At 33.8% G+C, this 23,570-nt stretch overlaps 1 protein-coding gene across 1 annotated transcript in view; it reads left to right on the top strand.

The window, feature by feature from the left end:
* Tsga10 (testis specific 10) overlaps positions 1–23,570 on the top strand; it is a 109,311-nt gene that overhangs the window by 14,839 nt on the left and 70,902 nt on the right. The window contains 8 exon segments of the mRNA XM_047522211.1: positions 3,528–3,743; positions 9,930–9,995; positions 11,146–11,313; positions 11,702–11,857; positions 15,708–15,878; positions 15,964–16,041; positions 16,829–16,940; positions 16,943–16,979. Coding sequence (XP_047378167.1) covers positions 3,528–3,743; positions 9,930–9,995; positions 11,146–11,313; positions 11,702–11,857; positions 15,708–15,878; positions 15,964–16,041; positions 16,829–16,940; positions 16,943–16,979 — 1,004 coding nt within the window.

Here is a 23,570-nt window from a genome sequence, read left to right as displayed (position 1 = left end):
AGTTGCACCTATTGGGGACAAATGGACAAAGGGCAGAAGAGACTTCTCTGTACTACTTCTGTAACTTTCTTGTGAATCTTTAGTTAATTAAAAATAAGATTTTTGTTTTGTTTTTTTTGAGCCAGTCTTACTGTTGCTGAAGCTGGTCTTGAACTCCTGTGCTCAAGCCATCCTTCTGCCTCAACCTTCCCAGTCTTTGGGACTATAGGTATATGTTACTACACCCAGCCTTAAAATTTTTTTTATAAAACTACTTGTTGAATTCATGTAGTCTCTTAGAAATTTTATTTGAACTTTAATATATGCTTTAACCACAACCCTGCAAAATGTAGGGATCTTTTCCATTTAACAGATGAATCTGAAGAGGTTCCCATTTATTTTTTCTGAAGTCAGATGCATTCCTTAGGATCATTAAAATATGGCAAATTGCCCAAGGTTACATGAATGAAAAAGAGAATTTCTGTCTAAATGTCAAAGTCCACATCCTTCCTACTACTCTGTGCTGCCTCTTCTGAAGTACTTGTGTCTTGGACTTGAAAAAAAGTAGGGTTTGAAGTCCAACGTGAGGGGAGTGTGTTTATTTTTGTGTACTGGGGATAGAACCTGGGGCCTCATGCATACTAGGCAGGTACTCTACCACTGAACTAACCTTCATTTGTTTATTGACAATTTACTTGTTTTGTTTATTCATTTAACAGTCATTTAAGTATTATGTTTGAAACACATAATACATTATACAGAAATGAATGATAGGATCCTTTATGTTGCTTAGAATTTAGTGGAAGGGATAGGGAAATAAACAAATGATTTCGATACATCTTATAAAATACTAAGATAAAACTGAATGAGAGGCTTCATGGGAGTATATATAGAAAAGGACTTGAAGCATTTAATCTCTCCTTGTGTAGTAGGAGGTTAATGACATATTTTGCATGTCCTTATTGTTGAGAAATGTAGCATAGTAGACAGTACAAAGAGAAAATTCATGTAGATAGCTAAATTGAAGTTTGATTACCCCATGTCCTATAGCTTGTATAAAAAAATAATGAAACAAAAACTGATGATGAAAATAGCTGAGATTATATAGGTAGGAGAAAATAATGAAACTTAGTAAGAGCTTGGGATGAGAATAATGAACAGGTCGCTGCACATGGATTCTGTAGAAATTGCTGCAGGTGGGCTATCGATTTGGCTTTAAAGCTCTGTGAGGCAACAGCAAATAAGGAAATAGTAATTAAATAGTCCATAACCTTTAGAGACTCCAAAAGAGGAATGTATTTTCATCAAATTGAGACCTAAGTGGAGTTTTTCCCTGAGAATGCTCCTAAAGAATATTCTGTGATATATAGTGGGTAACATTTTATTTCCTTAACATACATTTTAAAATGAGTTCAGTAAGATTTTTTCTTATACTGTATCTGGAGTTTCACTATATATTACATTGGAGATAGTGGGAAGTTAAACTGGACAGGTAAGAAGAACTGGGATTTTAAATGGCATTTATCTTTTGTTCTCAGTGTGATTAGTCACCATAAGGTTACAGGAGTGACTCCAAAATTGTGTTTTCAAAGAAGTTTTATTATATGGTAGCAGACCAAAAGAGAAGAAGAGAGTAGGAGGCTCAGGTTCAGGCCAGCTGTGATAAAAGACTGCACTAAGGAAATAGTACCTTTATTTTCTCCTTTATTTTCTAAAAAATCCTTTAATTTTTTTGTTTCATTTTTAAAAAAAATTTTTGTAGTTGTAGATAGACAACATGAGCATGCCTTTATTTTAATTGCTTATTTTTCTATGCGGTGCTAAGGATTGAACCCAGTGCCTCACATGTGCTAGGCAAGTGCTCTGCCACTGAGCCCCAGCCCCTGCCCCCTTGTTTCATATTTTTGATAATTCAAACTCTTAACCTCTAAATCTCATAAATTAGTGTGACTTACAAAATGGCAAAGCAAGGGTTGGAGTAAAAGAATGATTTATTATGCTTCTTGATGTGTATTCATTGGGTATAATAGATGACACTGTCGGATATTTCATTAAAAATAATTCATGACTTAGAGGATATTCTTGATATATAGTGGCAAATTATAAATTTTATATTTTTAAAGTAAGCTGTTGTTGTTTATGGTCTGAAAGAAGATACCTCTATAGTTATTTGAGAAGATTATGGTTAGGGCAAGACTAATGTAAGAATTAAGAGGTTGGAGATTTAGCATTGTTAGATGCTCCCCGAAGAGTTAGACTATTTCTTCTGACTTGTTTCTGTGTTCTTACATCTTTTATAGGACACTAACACTGTGTCTTGAACATAGTAGGTGCTCAATAAATGACTGACTGTTAAAGAGCTGGGTGCAGTGGCACATGCCTATAATTGCATCTACTTGGGAGGCTGAGGCAGGAGGATCACAAGTTCGAGACCAGCCTGGGCAACTTAGCAAGAAAGATCCTGTTTCAAAATAAAAATTTAAAAAGGCTGGGCATGCAGTTCAGTGGTAGAACACTTGCCTAAGCATAGTAGAGTCCCTGGGTTTAATCCCCAGTACCATAGGGGGGGAAATTTGTTAAATATACAAGAGACAAAGACTATGGAAAAGTATTTGGGCCACTATTTTGTTTCATAAATATTTGTTATTGTACTTAACATATTTCCTTCAGTAAACAAAAATTCTCTGAGGGAAGGCATCTAATCTATTTGTGTATCTTTGGAATATATTGTATAATTCCTGACATAACTGTTCAGTGGATCTAATATGTTTTTTTTCCTTTAAAGGCATTTGGATACCTTCGTGATAGAAAAGCCCCTTTTCTTCATCCGTTGATGGTTTGATAGTGGGCTGGGAAGGAAAGCTGTGGTCCTCCATATTAGTCAGCAGACACTTGATTGATTTGGTATTTAGCTTAGTCAAGTAAGTTACTATGTTCAAAAGGACTTTTCTAAAGAGTTAACATGTTTTGATAACAGTAACTAGAAATTTAATTCCAAAGAACTCTTAATGATATTATTTATTTAAATTAGTTTCAAGACTTGTTTCTTTATTACACATATAAATGTTTGACTCTTTTTGAGTGGTTTGTTAAACATCAGTAGTATTCAAGTCCTTTAATGAACTATAAGTTGTTTTGAAAGATATATAGCTTAGGACTGGGAATGGAGATCAGTGGTAGGCATGCACAAGGTCCTGGGTTCTATCCCCAGGACTGCAAAAATAAGTAAATAAATAAATACAAAGAAAAGAAAAAGATACAGCTTAAATATTTTTAAAAATTTTGGTCTGGAGATGTGACTAGATGTGCCTAGTATGCATGAGGGCCCTGGGCTTGATCCCCAGCACCCAGCACCACAATAAATGATAAAACTTTTAAAATTTTCACTTAATACTTGTTTTAAATGGGTAATACATTTGCATGACACAAGAGTTATACAGTTAGATCAGCAGATCTCCCTTTCTGATTCCGTTGTCACCTAGTTGCTTTCCTCAGAAGGAAGCTAAAGAAAAATTTTAATGTGATTATTTTCTTTCTAATTGTAACAGATTCAAGACCTCAAACAGACAAATCATGGCTTGGAAGAATACGTTAGAAAACTCTTGGATAGTAAGGAAGTGGTAAGCAGTCAAGTAGACGATTTAACCAGCCACAATGAGCATCTTTGCAAAGAACTGATTAAAATTGACCAACTAGCAGAGCAACTAGAAAAAGAGAAGAATTTAGTGGTGGATACCGCCGATAAGGAACTTGAAGGAGCGAAGGTACTACTAGATTTACCACTGATGGGGTCTTAATTCTACTTTAAGCATGTAATTATTAAATGTAATGGAAAAATGACATTCTATCATTTGAAAGCTTTTTAGATTCGACATTATATTTAAATGTCTCTCTGAAGAGCTAAATTATATTGTTTCTCACATTTATTTCATTTAAACATTTTTGTTCAAGAACTTTTCTAAGAAATATGCAGTCATTGTAAAAATTTCAAAGTAACAGGAACATTCTGAAAATAGAGTGTTGTTCTCCCTCCCCAATCCTTTTTCTCTGCAGAAAAATCCACAAATAGATAGGTCTATTTCCATCTATTTACATGTTTAACATTTATTACATACTTTACAGAAGGGATTTTACCCAAATTTAAATTTCTCTGCAATTAAACTTGCTCATCCATTCTTGATTGACTTCTGAGTTGTGGCTTTGATTTGGGAAGACCTTGTCATCTCTCGTTTTAATACTTTCTACGGTCTTTTTAAAATTTTTACTGTCTCTTGAATTTCATTTTGTTCTAGTATGAGGTACGGCGTGTTGGTTCTTTCTTTCCCCACTGATCTGAAGTACCATTTTGACCATGAACTATGTTTGTGGATGTGTTTCTGAACTATTTGGAATCTGAAATTCATTTTCCTTTTTCTGTGCCATTACCATATTATTTTAGTTATTGTAACTTTATGGTATTTTGGTAAACATTTTATTTCTACCATAAAATTTAGAAACCAGGGATTTAAAAATAATTATAAAATGAAGAGTTTCATTTTTCTTGCTGCCTAATGGCTTAAAAGCAAGACACAACCCAATGAACTTTGAAATGACAATGTGTGATATTGTGCTTATCTGGATTTTATTTATCACCAAATTAGAAAATTGTGTATATAATAAGGTAATTTCCCAAAGCAATTTATTAATACATGTTATTCCTTAATATCATTTTAACATACCAAGAGTCTGTAGCATATAATAAAGTGTGTAATTCATTAAATGATCAGACTGAACATGTTAATGAGGTGTTAGTTGCTAGAGTAATTTGAAATATATGAGCCCAGTTGAACTCTAGGCTTGTGTGTTTTTGTGCAATCTTTACTTAGATTGAGTAAGATAAGTCTAAATCAATGAAAAGTCAAATAATGGACTATTAAGTATAAAGTTTATTACTTTAATGTAAGGGCACACTCATCAGAATGTTGCCTGAAGAAGTCCTTAGAAGAACTACTTAAAGAGTAGGTAGATAAGAATGGTTTGTCTTCACCTTGTGAATAATTTGCCTTCTAATGGGTGCTGATAAAGTATTTGAAGGACATTTTAAAGTAGTTTGAATATTTTAGCATTTCTCAATAACAGACCTTTAGTTTGTCTATTACTTTCTTTAAGAATAGTTATCCTTCATTCACAGTGTAATGGTAAATTTGAGTTCGGTCTTTCTATGTATAAAAATTACCCAACTTAAGTTTTTTCAAATTAAAAGTTTCTTCAGATTAAAAACAAACTACATTATTTCCATGACTGAGGGAAGCTTAGTTTGACTGGATTCCAACAATGAGAGTGCCCTTTTTAAAAGTCATCAGTTCAAAGGGTTATTGAGGGTCTGTATTCTAGAGAGAGGGCAAGAACTGTGTCAGTCTGAAATCTCTGCTTTTAAAAGGGAAAATTTTAGGAATGGAAAATATCTAAAGTATAAGAGCTAGGATTTACTTAAAATATTAAACTCATGAATGGAAATTTTGCCTGGCTCAGAAAAGAGTATTTCTGGAATGTTGGAGGTATTTGAGAAGTGGAAAGCTATCCAACATTTCACAGAAGAACTGGGAAACAGTCTTAGAGATAGTATTGCTGCTGCAGGGAAGATGTGGGAAACTTTAATACAGGACAAAATGGAAAGAGATGCTTTGGACTGGTAGAATGCTCTGAAATGAGGACCTCTCCAGCCTCAGTAAATGAATGTTCCAGGTAGAATGGGGATTAGGAGATGCATGCCCAACACTGGGGATATGAACAGTTAACACGTGTTTTTACCATCTCTAAGTCGGTCGGTGTGATGTTTAGGTGTATAATTACTGGGCAGAGATTCCTTGCACATTTTGTAAGACAGCTTGAAACAAGAATTTCTAATTTGCTGACAAAGAATGTTTGGGTTCCTATAGCATTGGAGATTTTGCTATAAATACTCGGAAGTAGGGTCTGAGGGTAAAGCTGCTGTTAGTTTGTCTGGAATTGATATAGTATTTATTTACTGGGAAGAGTTTACTTTTAGTCATATTTTTAAAGATCAACAGAGTAACCTCTTTCATTAACATGTTTTGAGTATTGTTTTATCTATTGCTTTGTAACAAATTATTTCTAAACCTTAATGACTTCAAACAGCAAGCATTTATATTTTAGGTTCCATGTGCTAGGAATTCAGGGCTGACTTAACTGGGCAATTCTGGTTCACAATTTCTCAGGAAATTGTCATTAAGATGGTGGCTGAGTTGTGGTCATGACTTGACTAGTCCTGGAGAATTAGCTTCTAAGATGGCTCACTCAGATGACTGTGGACTGATGGTAGGAGGCCTCTGTTCCTTGCCAAGTGGACCTCTCTGTAGGGTTGCTTGACTTGTTCTATGTGACAGTTGCCCACCCCTTCCCTAGCCAGTGATCCAGGAGAGAGAGAGAGAGAGAGAGAGGAATCTGCACTGCCTATTATGACCCAGTCTAAAAATTAGTATTTCATCACTTCCATCATATTCTCTTCACTGAAAGTGAGTAGTTAAATATATTACACACTCAAGGGGAGGGAAATTAGACTTTACTTTTTCAAAGAAAGGAATATACATTTAAGATCACCACAACTGCCTCCCTTTATCCTCTTGAGTTGTTTACCATTAATAACTTAGCACAGTGTTTCCCAGGTAATTGAAATGAGTTCTTAAAATGTGAAGAAGCAGAATTGCAATTTTACTATTATTAGTTTTTGTTTTTAATTGACATAGAGACAACTGTAAAACACAATCTCTGACACCCTTGTCATTACTGTTGCTTTTGTATGTGTTTCAATTAATCAAAAATTGTTGTAGAGCCTGTCATGTGGAAGACATTATATAAAGCCTATGTTTGTCCCACTTCCCCTACCATATACTCGTACACACTCCCCACTTCTCTCTCCCCTAATTTTTCTCTGTACCTCTTTTCCACTTCTTTCCTCTTTGCTTCAGCCACACTGGTCTCCTAACTGTTCATTGGAACTTGCTAGCCATTCTTTTTCCTTAGTATCTTTGCTATATAGCTGTACTTTTTGTCTGGAAATTTTCTTTTAGGTTTTCATATGGTTGACTCCCTCCTTTAAATCCCTATCCAAAGGTCACCTTTTAACGAAGACTCCCTTATCACCCTATTTACCATTCAAGCCTATTCTTCCATAAACACTTCCATATCTTTAACTTTACTGTTATTTTGATAGTGTACTATGTAATTTATTCATTATGTTTTAAAAAAGTGTTTATCCCGGCAGGAATGTTAGATGCGCCAAGGCAGGGATCTTCACTTTTCTTTTTTTTTTAAACTTGTTTAAGTGCCTAGAACAGATACATGAGTGCTTATGGTCTATTTTGTGAGTGACACAATTACTACCTGACATATATTTTGATTGTTGTCTTTTTTCTTTCTTTTATTTTCAGTACTGGGGATTGAATCCAGGGGCGCTTTAGATTCCCAGCTCTTTTATTTTTTTCTTTTGAGATAAGGCCTTGATAAGTTGCCTAGGCTGGCCTTGAACTTGGATCCTCCTGGCTTAGCCTTCCAAGTAGTTGGGGTTACAGTCATGTTCCACCATGCTTAGCTTGGTTTTTTTTTTTTTTTTCTTTTTGACTAGAGTATAAACTCCACAAGGGCAGAGATTTTTGTCTATTTTATTCAGCACATATTACAGTATCAGATAGTTAGTAGGTAGTAATTAAATAATTGTCAAATAAGTAAAAACACTGGACTAGTTATAATTTAGTTTTTCAGAATGGAATCAACATTTTTTAATCATTATAATGAAAGTATGGGCTTGGGATGTGACTTAGCAGTAGAGTGCTTGCCTAGGATGTGTGATGCCCTGCGTAGATCCCAGTACTGCAAAACCAAAAATGATAGTAGTACATTATGGGGGTCCTCTCTGCTACATCCAGTGTGGGGGAGAAAAGGGTTGATGCTGGAGGAGGATGTTGGCAGTTTTTCTGTTACCCAAAAAACTTATCTACTCAGTAAACACACAAGAGTCAATACTCCTTTTATGTGAGGGGCATGGCTGACCAACTGTGCCCTCTTAGAGCAACATGGAGTCGCTCAGCTCTCCTTTATTTATAACACACAGGTAAAGTGGGTGGGACTAGGCGGAGCTTCTTCTGTGATGGACAGGATAGGGTGGAGTTAGGGAAGCCATCCTCTAGGGGGAAAATTCCAGAAGGAAACAGGGAACCACTCCCAGGCAGCGCCACATGCTTCCCAGCAGTTCCTAGAAGCCAGGCCTGTGCATGGTATGGCTCAGCCTAATCTGATTCTGCTAAATAAGGACGGCTTCCCACAGTACATGTTTATTATAAGAATTTAAGTGCACATAGAAGAGTATAATGAAGATAATAATCTGCCCTTGTCACAACTTGCTAAGACCTAGAGATAATCTGTCTTCTTTTATTTCTATGTTATTGGTTATATCTTACCCTATCTTATCTATATTTTAGGATGGGTGTATATAAATTTATTTTTTATGGGAAAGTGTCATACTACATATTCTGTTTTGCTGAGTTTTTATACTTAATTTAGAATGAAAATTTTTACACATTATTCTTCCTAGACCCATGTCTTTTTTAGTGTCTTTGTAGTAATATAAATTAAAACATTAGGAATTTTACATTAAAAACTATACACAAGCTTATCTAAACTATAAGTTCCAAGTAATAGGATCTCTTAGTATTTCATTAATTTAAATATGAGTGCCAGAAAAATCTTAGACGAGAATTTTGGTATCAAGATTAAATGAAGAGGGCTGGGGAGATAGCTCAGTTGGTAGGGTGCTTGCCTTGCAAGCACAAGGCCCTGGGTTCGATCCCCGGTACCTCAGGAAAAAAAAAAAAAAAAGAATAAATGAAGAACAATAATTCCAGAAAATCAAAATTTAAAATATAGGGGGTGTGTGAGTGAGCTTTCTGTTGCTAACAAAATATCTGAGAAAAATAAATTTAAAAGGAGGAAATGTTTCTTTGGCTTAAAGTTTCAGAGATTTCAGTCCATGGCAGCTTGACCTATTGCTTTTGGACCTATTGTGAGGTGACTTATCATGGCAGAAGTTTGTGGCAGAGGAAAACTGCTCATCTCATGGCAACCAGGAAGCAGAGAGAGAAAGGGCCAGGATCCTTACATACCCTTTAGCAGCATGCCCCAGTGACCCCACTCCCCTGCACCAGGCTTAACTCCTGAAATCTCCACCACCTCCCAATAGCACGGGGAAGCAAGCCTTCAACACATGAGCCTTTGGGGAAATTTAGGGTCCAAATCATAACAGCAGGCAAGATCAGGACACACTGTAGTTGAGAATATTGTGGGGAAAGTTGATGAATTGAGAAATATATTCATTAAACTAACAGGCCAACTTCAGTGGATAACTTTTATCGCTTTGCATAAAAACTGGTCATTCTTTAGGAACATACAGTGTAGACATGCTACATACAGGACTACAGGTGGCAATGCTGTAAGACTTGGTAGGTTCAATGTCATAAGTGTGATACAAAAAATATTTTGTGGATTGGATTGAACTAAGCTATTAAAGTAGTTCTGAGAAGGCAGACTTTTCTAAATGGTGTAATTTGAGAAAACTTTTTTCCAGTCATTCTTTATAGACTTCTTATTATCTTCAGAATTACAACTAGTAATAACATTTTGTTCTAGTTCATGGGGAATAATTTGGTAAAATATAATCAATTATTATTTTACATAAAACATTGGGTGATTTAAAGGAACTACTAAATTTCATCCTAGGTTCTTTTACCATTGAAGGTTGGTAAATACAGGGGTGGTTTACCTTTCTTAAAAAATATTCACTGCTTTTATTTTTAAGTGAATTCCTGTTGTTGTTGGGGGTTTTTTTTTGATGCTCTTTCGATGCTCAGTTGAACCAGCTTAAGTATGTTTAACATGAATTATTTCTAATTTTACAGATTGAACTCATTTGCCAGCAAAATAATATAATAGTATTAGAAGATACAATAAAAAGGCTTAGATCTGTAAGTACATTTTTAAAAAAATATATGTTAAGGAATCATTTTTATCCAGTTAAGTAAGCTACAAAAATAATTGTACACCTGTTTGGCTCTCATGCCTTTTGTGCGCAATAAGATTTTTTTTTTTTCTCTCAAAAATCAGCACCTACTACTGGGCCACAGGAGTATCCCCATCTCAAAGAGGGATGCTTTTCTTGCTCCATTTCATTACTACTTTCTCTCTTAAAGAGAGAGAACAACTCTTGGTTGATTTTTACTAATGACTTTTACTGTTTTTTGATTAAAATGATTGCACTGAAAATTTTAATTTTCAAAATATAAGATGAACTTTTCTACACATTAAATTTTATTGCCTTTGGTAATAAATATTTTTAAAACATAAATTGTTTCTTAATCCAAAGTGTTATGTTTGATTTATTTAACAAAATGAAATGAAATTGCTCCATTTAAATATTTTAATCTTATCTTTTAAAACATCAAAAATTATATAAAATACATAATTTTCTCCCAAGAATGTATTGATGAAAAAGGTGAAAATATTATAAAATTTCTAAATATATTAAAGTAAATCAGAATTCAGGGAAATACACTTGAAAATATGTTATATTCAGCATCCATTTAATTTATTCATTCATTGAACAATTATTGAACAACTTAGACACTAACCACTGTTTTAAGAGTAGCATGTAGATTTTTCTAAAGCAAATGAATTCCATTTCTAAAACTTATATTAGGTTTGTGGATATTCTTCACATCTGTCTTTTTTGTTACCATTTTTTCTTCAAAATTAGGGGTGCTTTTAGTCAAATAAAAATATAGCCCATCCAGTAATGGTGAAAAATAAAACTATATAATTGCTTTTTAAAACTATTGGTGAATAGTTTTTTAAATGTTCTATTTTTTCAAATGACATATTTAGGGGCTGGGATTGTGGCTCAGTGGTAGAGCCCTTGCCTAGCATGTGTGAGGCACTGGGTTCGATTCTCAGCACCAAATACAGATAAATAAATAAAGGTCATCAACAGCTAATGAAAATATTAAAGAAATTAAAAAATACCAAGTTTAATATTTTAAAAACCTATTTGTTTTCCTTTAGAAAAGTATGCTATAGTTTAGCTTTAAATAATTGCCTAATTTTTTCCTCCTTGGCAAGATAATTTTAGAGACTGAAAAAGCACAAAATAAATCTCCTTCTAGACTTGATTCCTTTGTAAAGACTTTAGAAGCAGACAGAGATTACTACAAAAGTGAAGCTCAGAATTTGAGAAAAATGCTCAGAAGTAGATCTAAAAGTCCAAGACGCCTGTCTCCATCTTCTCGGGTAAGTTGGAAACTTATAAATATTTTGAAGTTTGTTGCTCAAACACTGACTTTTATTCTTTGATTTACCTAATCTGGAAATAATTCATTTGGATTTGGCATGAATTACTGTATCACAGAGATTGGGAGAAAAGGTTCTTCAAGGTCAGAGTGGAGAACAATATTGGTTCTTTATTCCTATTATAAGTGGTGGTTTGGAGGTAATCAGACAAATTTGGAGAAATTTTGGGTGAAACTTTTGGAAAAGGGAGGTGACTTTTGTTATTTATTCTTCACTATTTCGTTGTATAATCACGTTTTCATAAGTAGAAATTGTGTACTGTCATCGGCAGCAGCTTTTTATTAGTACAACATATGAAAGAAGAACCTCACGTTCTGTATAATTTTAGGGTGCAAACTGTGATGTAGAGCTTTTGAAGACAACAAGAGATCGTGAAGAACTCAAATGCATGCTGGAAAAATATGAGCGTCATTTGGCAGAAATTCAGGGTAATGTCAAGGTTCTTACATCTGAGAGAGACAAGACCTTCCTTCTTTATGAACAGGTAAACTTATTTATAAATGAACAAATTTTATAAGTAATAACATTTGCTTTTAGAGGTATTTAATTCTTTAAGTTCTGTGAAGTGCTTAGACCTGCCAATCCAATTAATTTAACCAATTTTTGAGAATATGTTTGTTCTTAAGATATTATTAATGAATGGTAATATACTTCTAGTTTAATAGCGTATGAGTACTCATATACCTATATCCTCTAAAAGATAATATACATGTGTAAAAATAGTCTGATTTTTGGTTTAAGAAATGAGGCTAGGGGTTGGGGATGTAGCTCAGGGGTAAAAACACTTGCCTAGTATGCATGGGACCCAGGTGTTCAATCACCAGCCCCACAAAAAAAAAAAAAAAAAAAAAAAAGGGACATGAGGAAAGTGTATAATGATAGGATGTGCTGAATTCAAGGTAAAAGATCAGGATTTGAATATTTAAAATACACTAATATTTCACTTTGGAAACTGCCATATAATTTCAGAGAGTAAAATCACCTTGTAGTTTGTTTTCTAGCTTTAAAGTGCATGGCTTTTATTAATCAAATGGCTTTTTTTTAACCCCAAAATGTTTAATCTCATAAGTCAGAACATAATCTCTGTTAGTTACTATGTGCAGGGTTCTAGGGTTATACTCTAAGGGATAGAAAAAAATTTCTGTAAATCTGCACAGTTGTCAGGGAGATAAAGTATATAGTGTTTACTTTTGTTGTTTCTATGGGATACTTGATCTTGAGGATGTTTTAGGAAATAAAAGAAGTGAGCATTTTAGTTAGGGTGATCAAGGAAATCTTTGTTAGAAGATGTGGAATTTGAACCCTGAAGAATGAATGGAGCTTCTTTATTCTGAAAGAGGCAAGGAGGAACATTCCAGACTAAAAGAATGGTATAAGGCAAAGGATAAAGAGAGGAAAATCAATAGATAAATAGGTCAGCTTAAAACTAGAGCAGATTGTATCTGTGAATGGAATAAGGCACACTTAAGGCTAGAAAGGAATATTGAACTAGAGCAGGAGTCTGGAAACTTTTTCTAAAAAGGCCCAGATAGTAAATATCTTCAGCTTTTCAGGCCCTGTGGTCTGTATTGCAACAATTCAACTCTGTTGTAGGTGAAAGCAGATGTAGATGATACATAAATGAATAAGTTGAAATTATAATAAAACCTTATGGATGCTGAAATGTGAATTTCAGGTTATTTTTACCTGTTATGAAAAATTCTTCTTTTGTCCCCCAAACCATTTAAACATGTAAAAAAAATTCCTTGGAAATACAAATGACCAATGAATATATGGAAGAAAAGTTTAACATCTTTAGCTATCAAGGAAATGCAAATCAAAACTACATTGAAATTTTATTTCACTCCAGTTCGTATCGCAGTCATCAAGAATACAAATAATAATAAATGGCAAGTATGTGGGAGAAAAGGAACATTTACACACTGATGGTGGGATTGTAAATTAGTATAGCCACTGTGGAAATCAGTATGGATGTTCCTCAAAAGACTAAGAATGGAACTACCATATGACCCAACTGTACCATTCCTTGGTATTCATTCAATAGAATTGAAGTAAGTTTACTATGGCCATACATGCACACCCATGTTTACAGTAGCACAATTCACAATAGCCAAGTTATAGATCCAGCATAGGTGTCCATCAACAGATGATTGGATAAAGAGACTGTGGCATATATGTCATTTTCAGGAAAATGGATGGAACTTGAGATCATTATGTCAAGTGAAATTAAGCCAGACTCAGAAAGTCAAGGGTTGTGTATTTTCTCTCATATGTGTAAGCTAGAGGAAAAAAAAAACTGAAAAGAAAGGTGGGGATTGCTCATGAAATTAGAAAGGACACCAGTGAAACAGAGGCAGGAGATCAGGGGGAGGAAGGAAGAAAGAGAAAGGAAAATTGGGGAAAGAAAACGACATTATGTTATCTTCATGTACAAATATGTCATGAGGTCTCCCACTATTGTGCACTCTTATATTGCACCAATAAAAAGTAAAATAGATAAAACTTCCTTAGCTCACTGATCTCTAAAATTAGGAGGCATGCTGTATTTGGCTGTGAACTCTATATAGCTTGCCACTTTTGGACTTCGGTGGTAGAGGCTGACCCACAGACCTAATTATGGACTCATACTTCGCTTTATAAGCAGTGTGCCATTTATTATTTTTAAAGCAAGAGAAATATGACCCCAAATCTCAGTTTTAACCTAATGGCAACCTTTTATTATCTTATCATAATTTTTCTATATTTTTATTTTATGTAACAATTTCTCCTTTAAGAGAATTAGAGGAGAGAGAGACAGACCATGGAGTCCTTACAAGATGGTCACAATGTGCATGCACAGACATTGAAGAACTAAGGGTGCCATCAGTAGAAATAAATACAGGGACTGATAGAAGAGACCTGAAGGAAGAGTCGAGGAGATTTGATTAGAAAGGCAGGACAAATGAAAATAACTGAAATTCTTTTGAATGACAGAATTGTGATAATAAAAGAAGAAATAAAGTCATTGGTGGTTTGAGGAAAGTTGTGATTTTAGATGGAGCAAGATCATGGTGATATGATCAGGTAGTAATTGCCATCAGTCAGTAAGAATGTGGGATTGGAGAGGGGAGAGAGCAGGAGCTGGATATGTGGCTTTAGAAGTCATCTTCTTAGAGGTGAGTTTTTAGCCTCACATTAAATGAAGTCTCTAAAGGTGAAAGCTCTTCCTAGAGAAAAAGAAGTCCCCCAGCCCTCACTATATTGTGTACGAGGCAAAGAGGAAACTTTGAAGGAGAAGAAGATGGAGAACTAGGGTAGAAGGTGTTATAAGCACAAGGGGAGGAAGGATATTAAAAACAATGTCAGATGTTGCCAAAATGCGAAGAACAGGCACTAAGAAAAGGTCATGAGATTTGGTGAGCACATTAGTTGAAATTCTGTGGTGCCACAGGAATGGGAGGCAGATTACTGGTGTGAGAGAGTGGTAAAGAACAATTGGCAGTGGGTAGAGAGAGTACTTTTTTTTTTTTTTTAAGTGTGTCAGAGGAAGAAGATATATGGCATGGTAAATGGGACAGTAGGATTAAGTGATAGGTTTTCAAGATAAGGAAACCCTTGCACACGATTAAAGGTCGGGGAGAAAATCAGTAGAGGGGACACTGTTCAAGTTGAAATAATTGTAATTGAGTCAAGGAGCTATAAAGAGACATTTTAGGAAATGAAGTCTGGGGTTTCTAATGAAGACTTAGCTATGGAAATTGTAAAGTAATTTATCTTTCTCTGAGATTTTGAGGCTAACTGAATAGATAGTGATCCCAATGAAGAAGAAAGAAGATAAAGAGACTTACACAGCAAAGTCTCATCTTCAGGTGTGCAATAGATTTGGGACCTGGAGGTCATGAACAAGTGTTCAGAGAGTATTGTGGGCTATCAGGAAGGATTGGTGGGCTTTTCTGTCAGTGTAATAAAAGTAGCCAGGAGATTGAAGTGGTATATACACTTGGAGAAAGAAACACTATGGTAATATTCACTAAACCAGTATTCTGTGTGATTTATACTGAATTCAAATTTATTCCACAAAACAGATAAATGAAGTATACCACATATATTAGCAAAACTTTCTGTTGCAATGATTTCATTCAAATTAATTTTATTTTAAATTTTGGCAAATAAAGCAGATTCCTATTTAAATTCATTCACTTGCATTTATTTGTATAAACTCATTTGAAAATAAAAATACCATTTTCTTACTGCATGAATATTAATATAGGTTTGCATTTTAACTAGTTAGATATAAGCTATATTACATCTAGTTTAAAACTTATTTTAAAAAATTCTGTGTATTTGAATCATAGGCACAGGAAGAAATTGCCCGACTTCGAAGAGAAATGATGAAAACCTGTAAGTCTCCTAAATCAACAACAGCACATGCTATTCTCCGGCGGGTAGAGACTGAAAGAGATGTAGCCTTCACTGATTTACGAAGAATGACCACAGAGCGAGACAGTCTGAGAGAAAGACTAAAGGTATGGAAGTTTATCTATCTGAACATGTGTGAAACACAAAAAACACTGACACTAAAGCACTTTATTTTATCTGTTTTTTAAACAGATTGCTCAAGAGACAGCATTTAATGAGAAGGCTCACTTGGAACAAAGGATTGAGGAGCTGGAGTGTACAGTTCATAATGTAAAAAAGAAAAATCACTTGACTATAACCTCAATGGCTTTTCCCCTTCCTCTTTCCTGTGTTCAGAGAAGTTCTTTTATTTTTCTAAGATAATGTTTGTAGTCCTTAAGGTGATATGTATAGTGTAAACAGTCACTTTTTCACTTATTTATTTCCTTCTAAAAATGTGAATGAAGTTTTTTGTGTGTTAGTTGCAAAGTATTTTATTTAAAAAAAACTATTAGAATGTGTTCACAGGAAATTTAGCAACTTTTCAATTTCCCTATTTTGTTAAAGATAATATTGCTGGATATGAAGATATCAAGAATTTGAGATGCTGTAAATAGATGTTATGACTATAAAATCAGAGTTAAGAGAATTTGATTTCCTTTTACCAAGTTTGAGTATATTTATAAATTTATCTATAGTTTGTTATAGTAAGTAAAAGAAATTAGGAGAAAATTATTTTCCTTTTATAATACTACTTTATATGTGTAATTTTTTGATCCTTTTGCAGATAAAGGTGCATGCTATAGTGAAATTGAACCAGATTGAAAAATTTAGACTGATGTTTTGTATTAGTCTTTATAAAAAAGCTGCACAATGACTTGTTTTTATTCCTGATATACTGTACCTTATCCAATCAACCTTCTACAGCATTTAGGTCTGACTTGATCATCTCATTAAGTAAATTTTGCCATAAAGCATAGTTTGTACAGAGGGAGTATGTCTCAGCAGAAAGACTGCACAGGCTTTTTAAAAAAAATTTTTTAAGTGATAGCAGTAACTTTGTCATTCTACTTGTTAGCTTGATGATGAACGTATGGAGCAAATGTCAAATATGACTTTGATGAAGGAAACCATAACCACTGTGGAAAAAGAAATGAAATCACTAGCAAGAAAGGCAATGGACACTGAAAGTGACTTGGCAGACAAAAAGCAGAGAATAATTCTTTGAGGTAAACTAAATTACTATTAAACAACTAATGGTCTATAGTGTATGTTATAATGAAAATTATTTAATTTTCTTTCTGAGAGGATTATTATGAAACTACTATAGAAACCCCAGAACCCATTGAATGATTTCCCCAAGTTCAGAGACTGGAAATGGCACACTTAAGTGGAAAGGACACTTCAAGTAATCTTAACCTTACGTTTGGATAATGCCTCGGCTTTAACTGAAATAGCTTTTACAAAGCCCTTCTGGGTACTGAGCATATTCAACTTTGGTATTCATTTGTTTAATTTTATAACTTTAAATTATGTTCTGTGGTATGAACAATATAAAAAAGCATAAAGCACAAGTTTGATAGTAGCTTAGAAAAGATGATTTAGAACATGGTGAAAGTCATAAAGAAAAATAGTAGCATATGGTAGAACTTCTGTTAATTGAATTCTGAATTCATCACCTAACTCTTCCTGTATATTGGTGTAGTAGCAGAAGAAATATCAATTAAAGTAGCCTATAGGTAATAGGTAGGGGAGAATATATTTGAAAGACTTCTATCTTAGTGGGTTTACTTTTAGTATCTGTTTATATGAAAAATAGAGGTTGTGCAAATGCAGTAATATTGAATTTCAGTATATCTGTGAACATTTGAAAAGTAGTGGTTGATGTGACTGTGAAATATATTATTAAATCGACACATAATACTTGGTCTATGTATGAATTCCCAGTATGTCCTTAACCTTTCCAGGATCTGTGGTGCATTTGTTGAAATTGCTTGACAGGACAGATACTTATTCAATTTCTTTCCCTTCACTTTTTAAAAAAATTTCCTGCTTATAAGAATATTGTAAACTCAGATAAAATGAAAGTAATAATAAAACAAGAAAAACACAACAAAGAAAACCTCGCAAAGTAGAGAAAAGTACAAAAATTTAAGTCACCCACAGTTCTGTAACCCAGGGGGAAAAATTGATATAGAACTGTTTCCAGCTAGAAATTTGTTTGCCTGTATATGTTACATAGCTTTCTGTGTAATTGAGATCACCTTTGTATAGTTTCATATTCAGCTATTTTCATTTAACTATATTCCATAGCATTTCCCCATGGCATTAGACATTCTTTAAAAGTATTTTAGTAGATTATTATGCTGTGGTAACAGATAGATGTATAATAATTTGGGGGATTTTTGATGCACATATGGTTTAACAGTTTTGTTAAAGTATAATGACATACATACCTTCAGTTGCACCTGTAAAACTCATCACAATCAAGATAGTGACCCATCTTTACCTCTCAGAAGTCTCTCCTGCCCCTCTCTAATCTCTCACTTACCCCACCAATCCCAAGGGAACCATTGACTTGATTTCTGTTATGGAGATTTTTTTTATTTTGTAAAATTTTAAATACATGAAATCATACAGTATGTATTGTTTTGTCAGGCTACTTTCAATAAGCGTAATTATTTGACATTCATTCATGTGACCATGTGTAATTAATAATCCTTTTTGATGCTGAGAAATTCCATTGTATGGATATGCATGTAGACATTTGGGTTTCCAGTTTTGGGCTATAACAAAACTGCTGAGGACATTACTAAGTAAGTCTCTGTGTGAACAGATGCTTTTATTTTTCATGTATTAATAATACCTAGGAATGAAATTGCTAAGTCATGGTATGTTTCACTTTTGGAGAAATCATTAAACTGTTTTCCAAAGTGGCTGTAGTGTTTTATTTTACTTTTGTACCAGCAGTGTATGAGTGTTTCAATAGTTACATTTCCTCACCAACATTTAGTGTGCAGTGCCTTTTTAACTTTAGTTGTTCTAATAGATATTTATTATGGTTTTAATTGGCCCTTCCATAATAATTAATGATTTTCAGCATTTATTCATGTGTTTATTTGCCATCCATATCTCTTCTTTGTGACATATCTATCCAAGTCTTTGTACCCTTCTACTGAATTACTAAGTAAAAGTTTCTCTGTTTTAGACATAAAGTCTTTGTCAGCTCTGTTTTGCTGATATTTTCTCCCAGTCTGTGACTTGCCCTTTTATTTTCTTAAGAATATCTTTTAAATAGCAGATATTTTTCATTTTAAGTGATTTTTAAGAAAATTATATGCAGTATTTTGTGTTCTTTTTAAGAAATCTCTGTCAAGCCTAAGGTCACTGAGATTTTCTTCCAGTGTTTTCTCCTAGCAGTTTTATAGTTTTAGCTATGATCCATTTCAAGTTAACTTTCATATATGGTGCAAGGAAGGTATAAATTGAAGTTCACTTGTTTTTTTTTTGGCATATGGATGTCCAGTTGTATCAGCACCATTTGTTAGAAAAACTGTCTTCACTGAATTGATTTGCACCTGCATAGATCAGTTGGCCACGTGTATGTGGGTCTGTTTTTTCTTTAAAATTGTGGTAAAAACATGTGAGTCTACTTGTTGAATATTTAAGTGTACTGTGTGTTAACTGTAAGAACAATGTTGTGCACGCAGATCTCTAGAATTTTTCATCTTGTGTACTACACTTCTATGTCCTTTGAAGAGCACTGCTCACTTCCCCTCTCTCCACCCACTGGCAACCACCATTCAGCTTTCTCTTTCTGAGCTTTTCTGTTACAAGTAAGGCATTGTGCAGTATTTGTCCTTCTGTAAACTAACTGTCCTGTTTCACTTAGTATAATGTTCAAGGTTTTCATACATGCTGTAGCATGTGACAGAATCTCCTTTTGTAAGACTGCATAGTATGGTATTGAATGTATATACCTCATTTTCCTTACTTATCTCTTGGTAGACATTTAGATTATTTCCATCTCTTGGCAATTGTAAATAATGTAGCAGGGAGCATAGGAATGCAGATGTCTGTCTCTTAGAGATCCTCATGTTCATTCTTTTGGATAAATACCCAGAAGTGGGATTATTGGATCACATAGTAGTTCTATTTTTAATCTTTTAAGAAAAAATTTTTGGCTTTATTAGGGTATAATTGTTGAGTAAATATTGTATATCTAGTGTGATGTTTTCATGTACACATTGTGAAATGATTAATCAACATATATGTTGTGTCAAATAACTCCTTTTGTGTGTGTGTGTGTGTGGTACGATATTAAAATCTACTCTTTCAGAAAATTTCAAGTATATGATTAACCATAGTCACCATGTTGTATATTAGATTTCCAGAGTATCTTCATCTTCTAACTGCAAGTTTGTAACCTTTCACCAAAGTCTCCCTGTTTCTCCTATCCCAACCTTTGGTAAACCACCTTTCTACCCTATTTCTGCAACTGACTCTTTTAGATTCCAAAAGTAAGTGATACCATGCAATATTCATCTGTGTCTGGCTTATTTCACCTAATAAAATGTTCTCCATGTTCATTTATATAGTTATAAATGACAGGACTTCCTCCATTTATATAACCAAATAATATTGTCTTTATACCACAATTTCTTTATCCATTCATCCATTGATGATACAGTTTGGTTGTTTCTGTATCTTGCTGTTTCCAGCAGTGTTGCAGTGAACATGGGAGTACAGATATAACTTTGAGATAATGATTTTTATTTCCTATGGATATATATATATATATACCCAGAAATGGAGTGCTAGATGGTTGTATTTTTAATTTTTTGAGGAACTTAATTACATTGTTCTTAATGGCTGTACCAGTTTACATTTGCACCAACAGTGTAAGGGTCTCCTTTTTTCTGCACCCTTATCCGTACTTGTTATCTTTTGTCTTTTTTTAAAAATATTTTTCAGTCGTCCATGGGCCTTCATTTTATTTATTTATATGCAGTGCTGAGAATCAAACCCAGTGCCCCACACATGCTCGGCAAGTGCTCCACTGCTGAGCCACAGCCAGCCCCTCTTGTGTCTTTTCATAATAGCCATCTTCACATGTGTGACATCTCATTATGGCTTGGATTTGCATTTCTTGATGTTACATGATGTTGAACATTTTTTCATATACCTACTGGCATTCATGTCTTCCTTGAAAAATGTCTGTTTAAGTCCTTGGAATGTTGTTGTTTTCCTGTTGAGTTGAGTGAATTCTTTTTGTATTTTGGATATTAACCTCTTTAGATATTCATTGTGCAGATATTTTCTCCCCTTTTGTGGGTTGCCTTTCCACTTTGTTGATTGTCTCCTTTGTGGTACAAACACTTTTTAGTTTGATATAGTCCCATTGTTTATTTTTGCTTATGTTGCCTCTGCTTTTGGGTTATATCCAAAATATCTTTGCCAAGACCAATATCATATAGGTCATATAGTTTTCCCATATGTGTTCTTCTAGTTACGTAGTTTCATTGCTTACATTTAATTCATTCATTTGAAGTTGATTTTTGTGCATGGAGTAAAATAAAAATTCAGCTTCTTCCTTTTCTCTCTCTTCCTCTTTTTTTTTTTTTTTTTGCTTTAACAGCACCAGCACCATTTGTTAAAGAGACTCTTCTTTCCCCATTGTTTGTCATCTTGCAAATAGTTGATTAGTTGATTATATATGTGCAGATTTGATTTGATTGGGGCTTTCTGTTCCTTTCCACTGATCTGTGTGTTTTTATGCAAATACCATGTTGTTTTGATTATTAACTTTGTAATGTAATTTGAAATCAGTAAGTGAGTCACCTCCAGCTTTGTCATTCTTGCTTGAGATTGCTTTAGCTGTATGAGAACTTCTGTGGTTTCATGTGACTATTGTATTGTTTTCTAAATACCTTTGAAATTTTGGTATAGATTGCAGTGGCTCTGTGGATTGCTTTGGCTAGTATGGGTATTTTGGTAATATTGATGATTTCAATACATAAATAAGGGATATCATCCTATTTACTTGTGTCTTCAGTTTATTTCATCATTGTTTTATAGTTTTCACTATACAGAACTTTCACCCTCCTTGGTTAGATTTATCCCTCATTATTTTATTCTATATGATGCTACTACAAATGGGATTATTTTCTTAATTCCATTTTTCACTTAGTTTACTGTTATATAGAAATGACACTGACTTTTGTATATATGTGATTTGTGTATATGTTGATTTTTGATCCCACAATTTTATTGAATTTGATTAGTTCTAAAATTTTAGTGGAACTTTTAGAGTTTTTCTCTATATAATATATCACCTTTAAAAAGAGATAGTCATACTTCTTTCTGATTTGGATGCTTTTGTGTCTTTTCTTGTCTAAATATCTGGCTCAGATTTCCAGGATTACTGATTTGAAATGGCAAGAGTGATTAGGCCTTGCCTTTTTCCTAATCTTAAGATAAAACTTTTAACTTTCAGCATTGAGCATATTAACTGTGGCTTGTGATATATGGCATTTATTCCTGTTCTAATCTTTGCTATGTTCTTCCTTTTACTAACTTTGGACTTAATTTTTTCTAGTACTGAGATGTGAAGTTAGGTTGTTATTTGAGATCTTTTTCTTTTTTTAAAAAAGTATTTTTTAGTTGTCAATGGACCTTATTTTATTTATCTACATGTGCCTCACACATGCTAGGCAAGCACTCTGCCACTGAGCTACAACCCTAGCCACTCTTTCTCCTGTTTTAACGTAGATATCTATCAGTGTGTATTTCCCTGTTAGAACTGTTTTTACTGCATCCCAAAATTTTGGTGTGTTGTGTTTTTGTTTTTTTTTTTGTCTTGAGATATTTAAAGTTTCCCCTCTTGATTTCTACTTTCCCATTGGTTGTTCCAGAGTTGGCTATTTAATTTCCACATATTTGTTAAATTTCCAGTTTCCATTCTGTTACTGATTCTGATTTCATTCTGTTATGGTTAGAAAAAAACTTGAGATATGATTTCAGTCTTAATTTTGTTAAGATTTGTTTTGTGGCCTAACATATGATCTCTCCTGGAGAATGTTCTGTGTGTTCTTGAGAAGAATGTGTAATTCTGCTACTTTTGTATGAAATGTTGTGTATGTATCTGTTATGTTGATTTTATATAAAGTGCAGTTGAAACCTAGTGTTTCCTTACTGTTTTCATTTAAATAATCTATCCCTTGTTGAAAGTGGGGTATTGAGGTCCCCCACTACTACATATTGTTTTCTATCTCTTCCTTCAGATCTTTTAGTATTTGCTTTATATATTTAGGTCCTCCAATGTCGGGTGCTATATATATTTATAAATATTAAATGCTTTTAGTGAATTGACCAGTTTAGTCTTATATAATGACCTTCTTCCTGAAAACCTTTGTGGTTTTCAACTTAGTTGTCTGCCGTTATGTATAGCTACCCCTGCTTTTTGTTTGTTGTTTTCATTTTCATGGAATATCTTTTTCATCCCTTCATTTTTAGTCTATGTATGTTCTAAAACTGAAGTGAATTGCTTATAGGTAGCAGCAGATAGCTAGTTCTTGTTTTTATTTTGTTTTTCATCATTCAGCCACTCAGTTTTGGTCGAAGAATTTAATCCACTTAAGTTATGGATAGGTAAGGACTTAACATTTTGCTATTTGTGTCTGACTTTTATGTAGATCCTTTGTTCCTTTCTTCTTCTGTTCCTGTCTTCCTTTGGGATTTGATGATTTACTTCGTGGTAGTCTTTGACTCCTTTATCTTTTGTGCTTCTATTATTGGTTTCTGCATTGTGGTTATTCTGA

Source organism: Sciurus carolinensis, chromosome 13, assembly GCF_902686445.1.
Source record: "Sciurus carolinensis chromosome 13, mSciCar1.2, whole genome shotgun sequence".
Lineage (NCBI taxonomy): Eukaryota > Metazoa > Chordata > Mammalia > Rodentia > Sciuridae > Sciurus > Sciurus carolinensis.
This window is presented reverse-complemented; position numbering and strand designations above follow the sequence as displayed.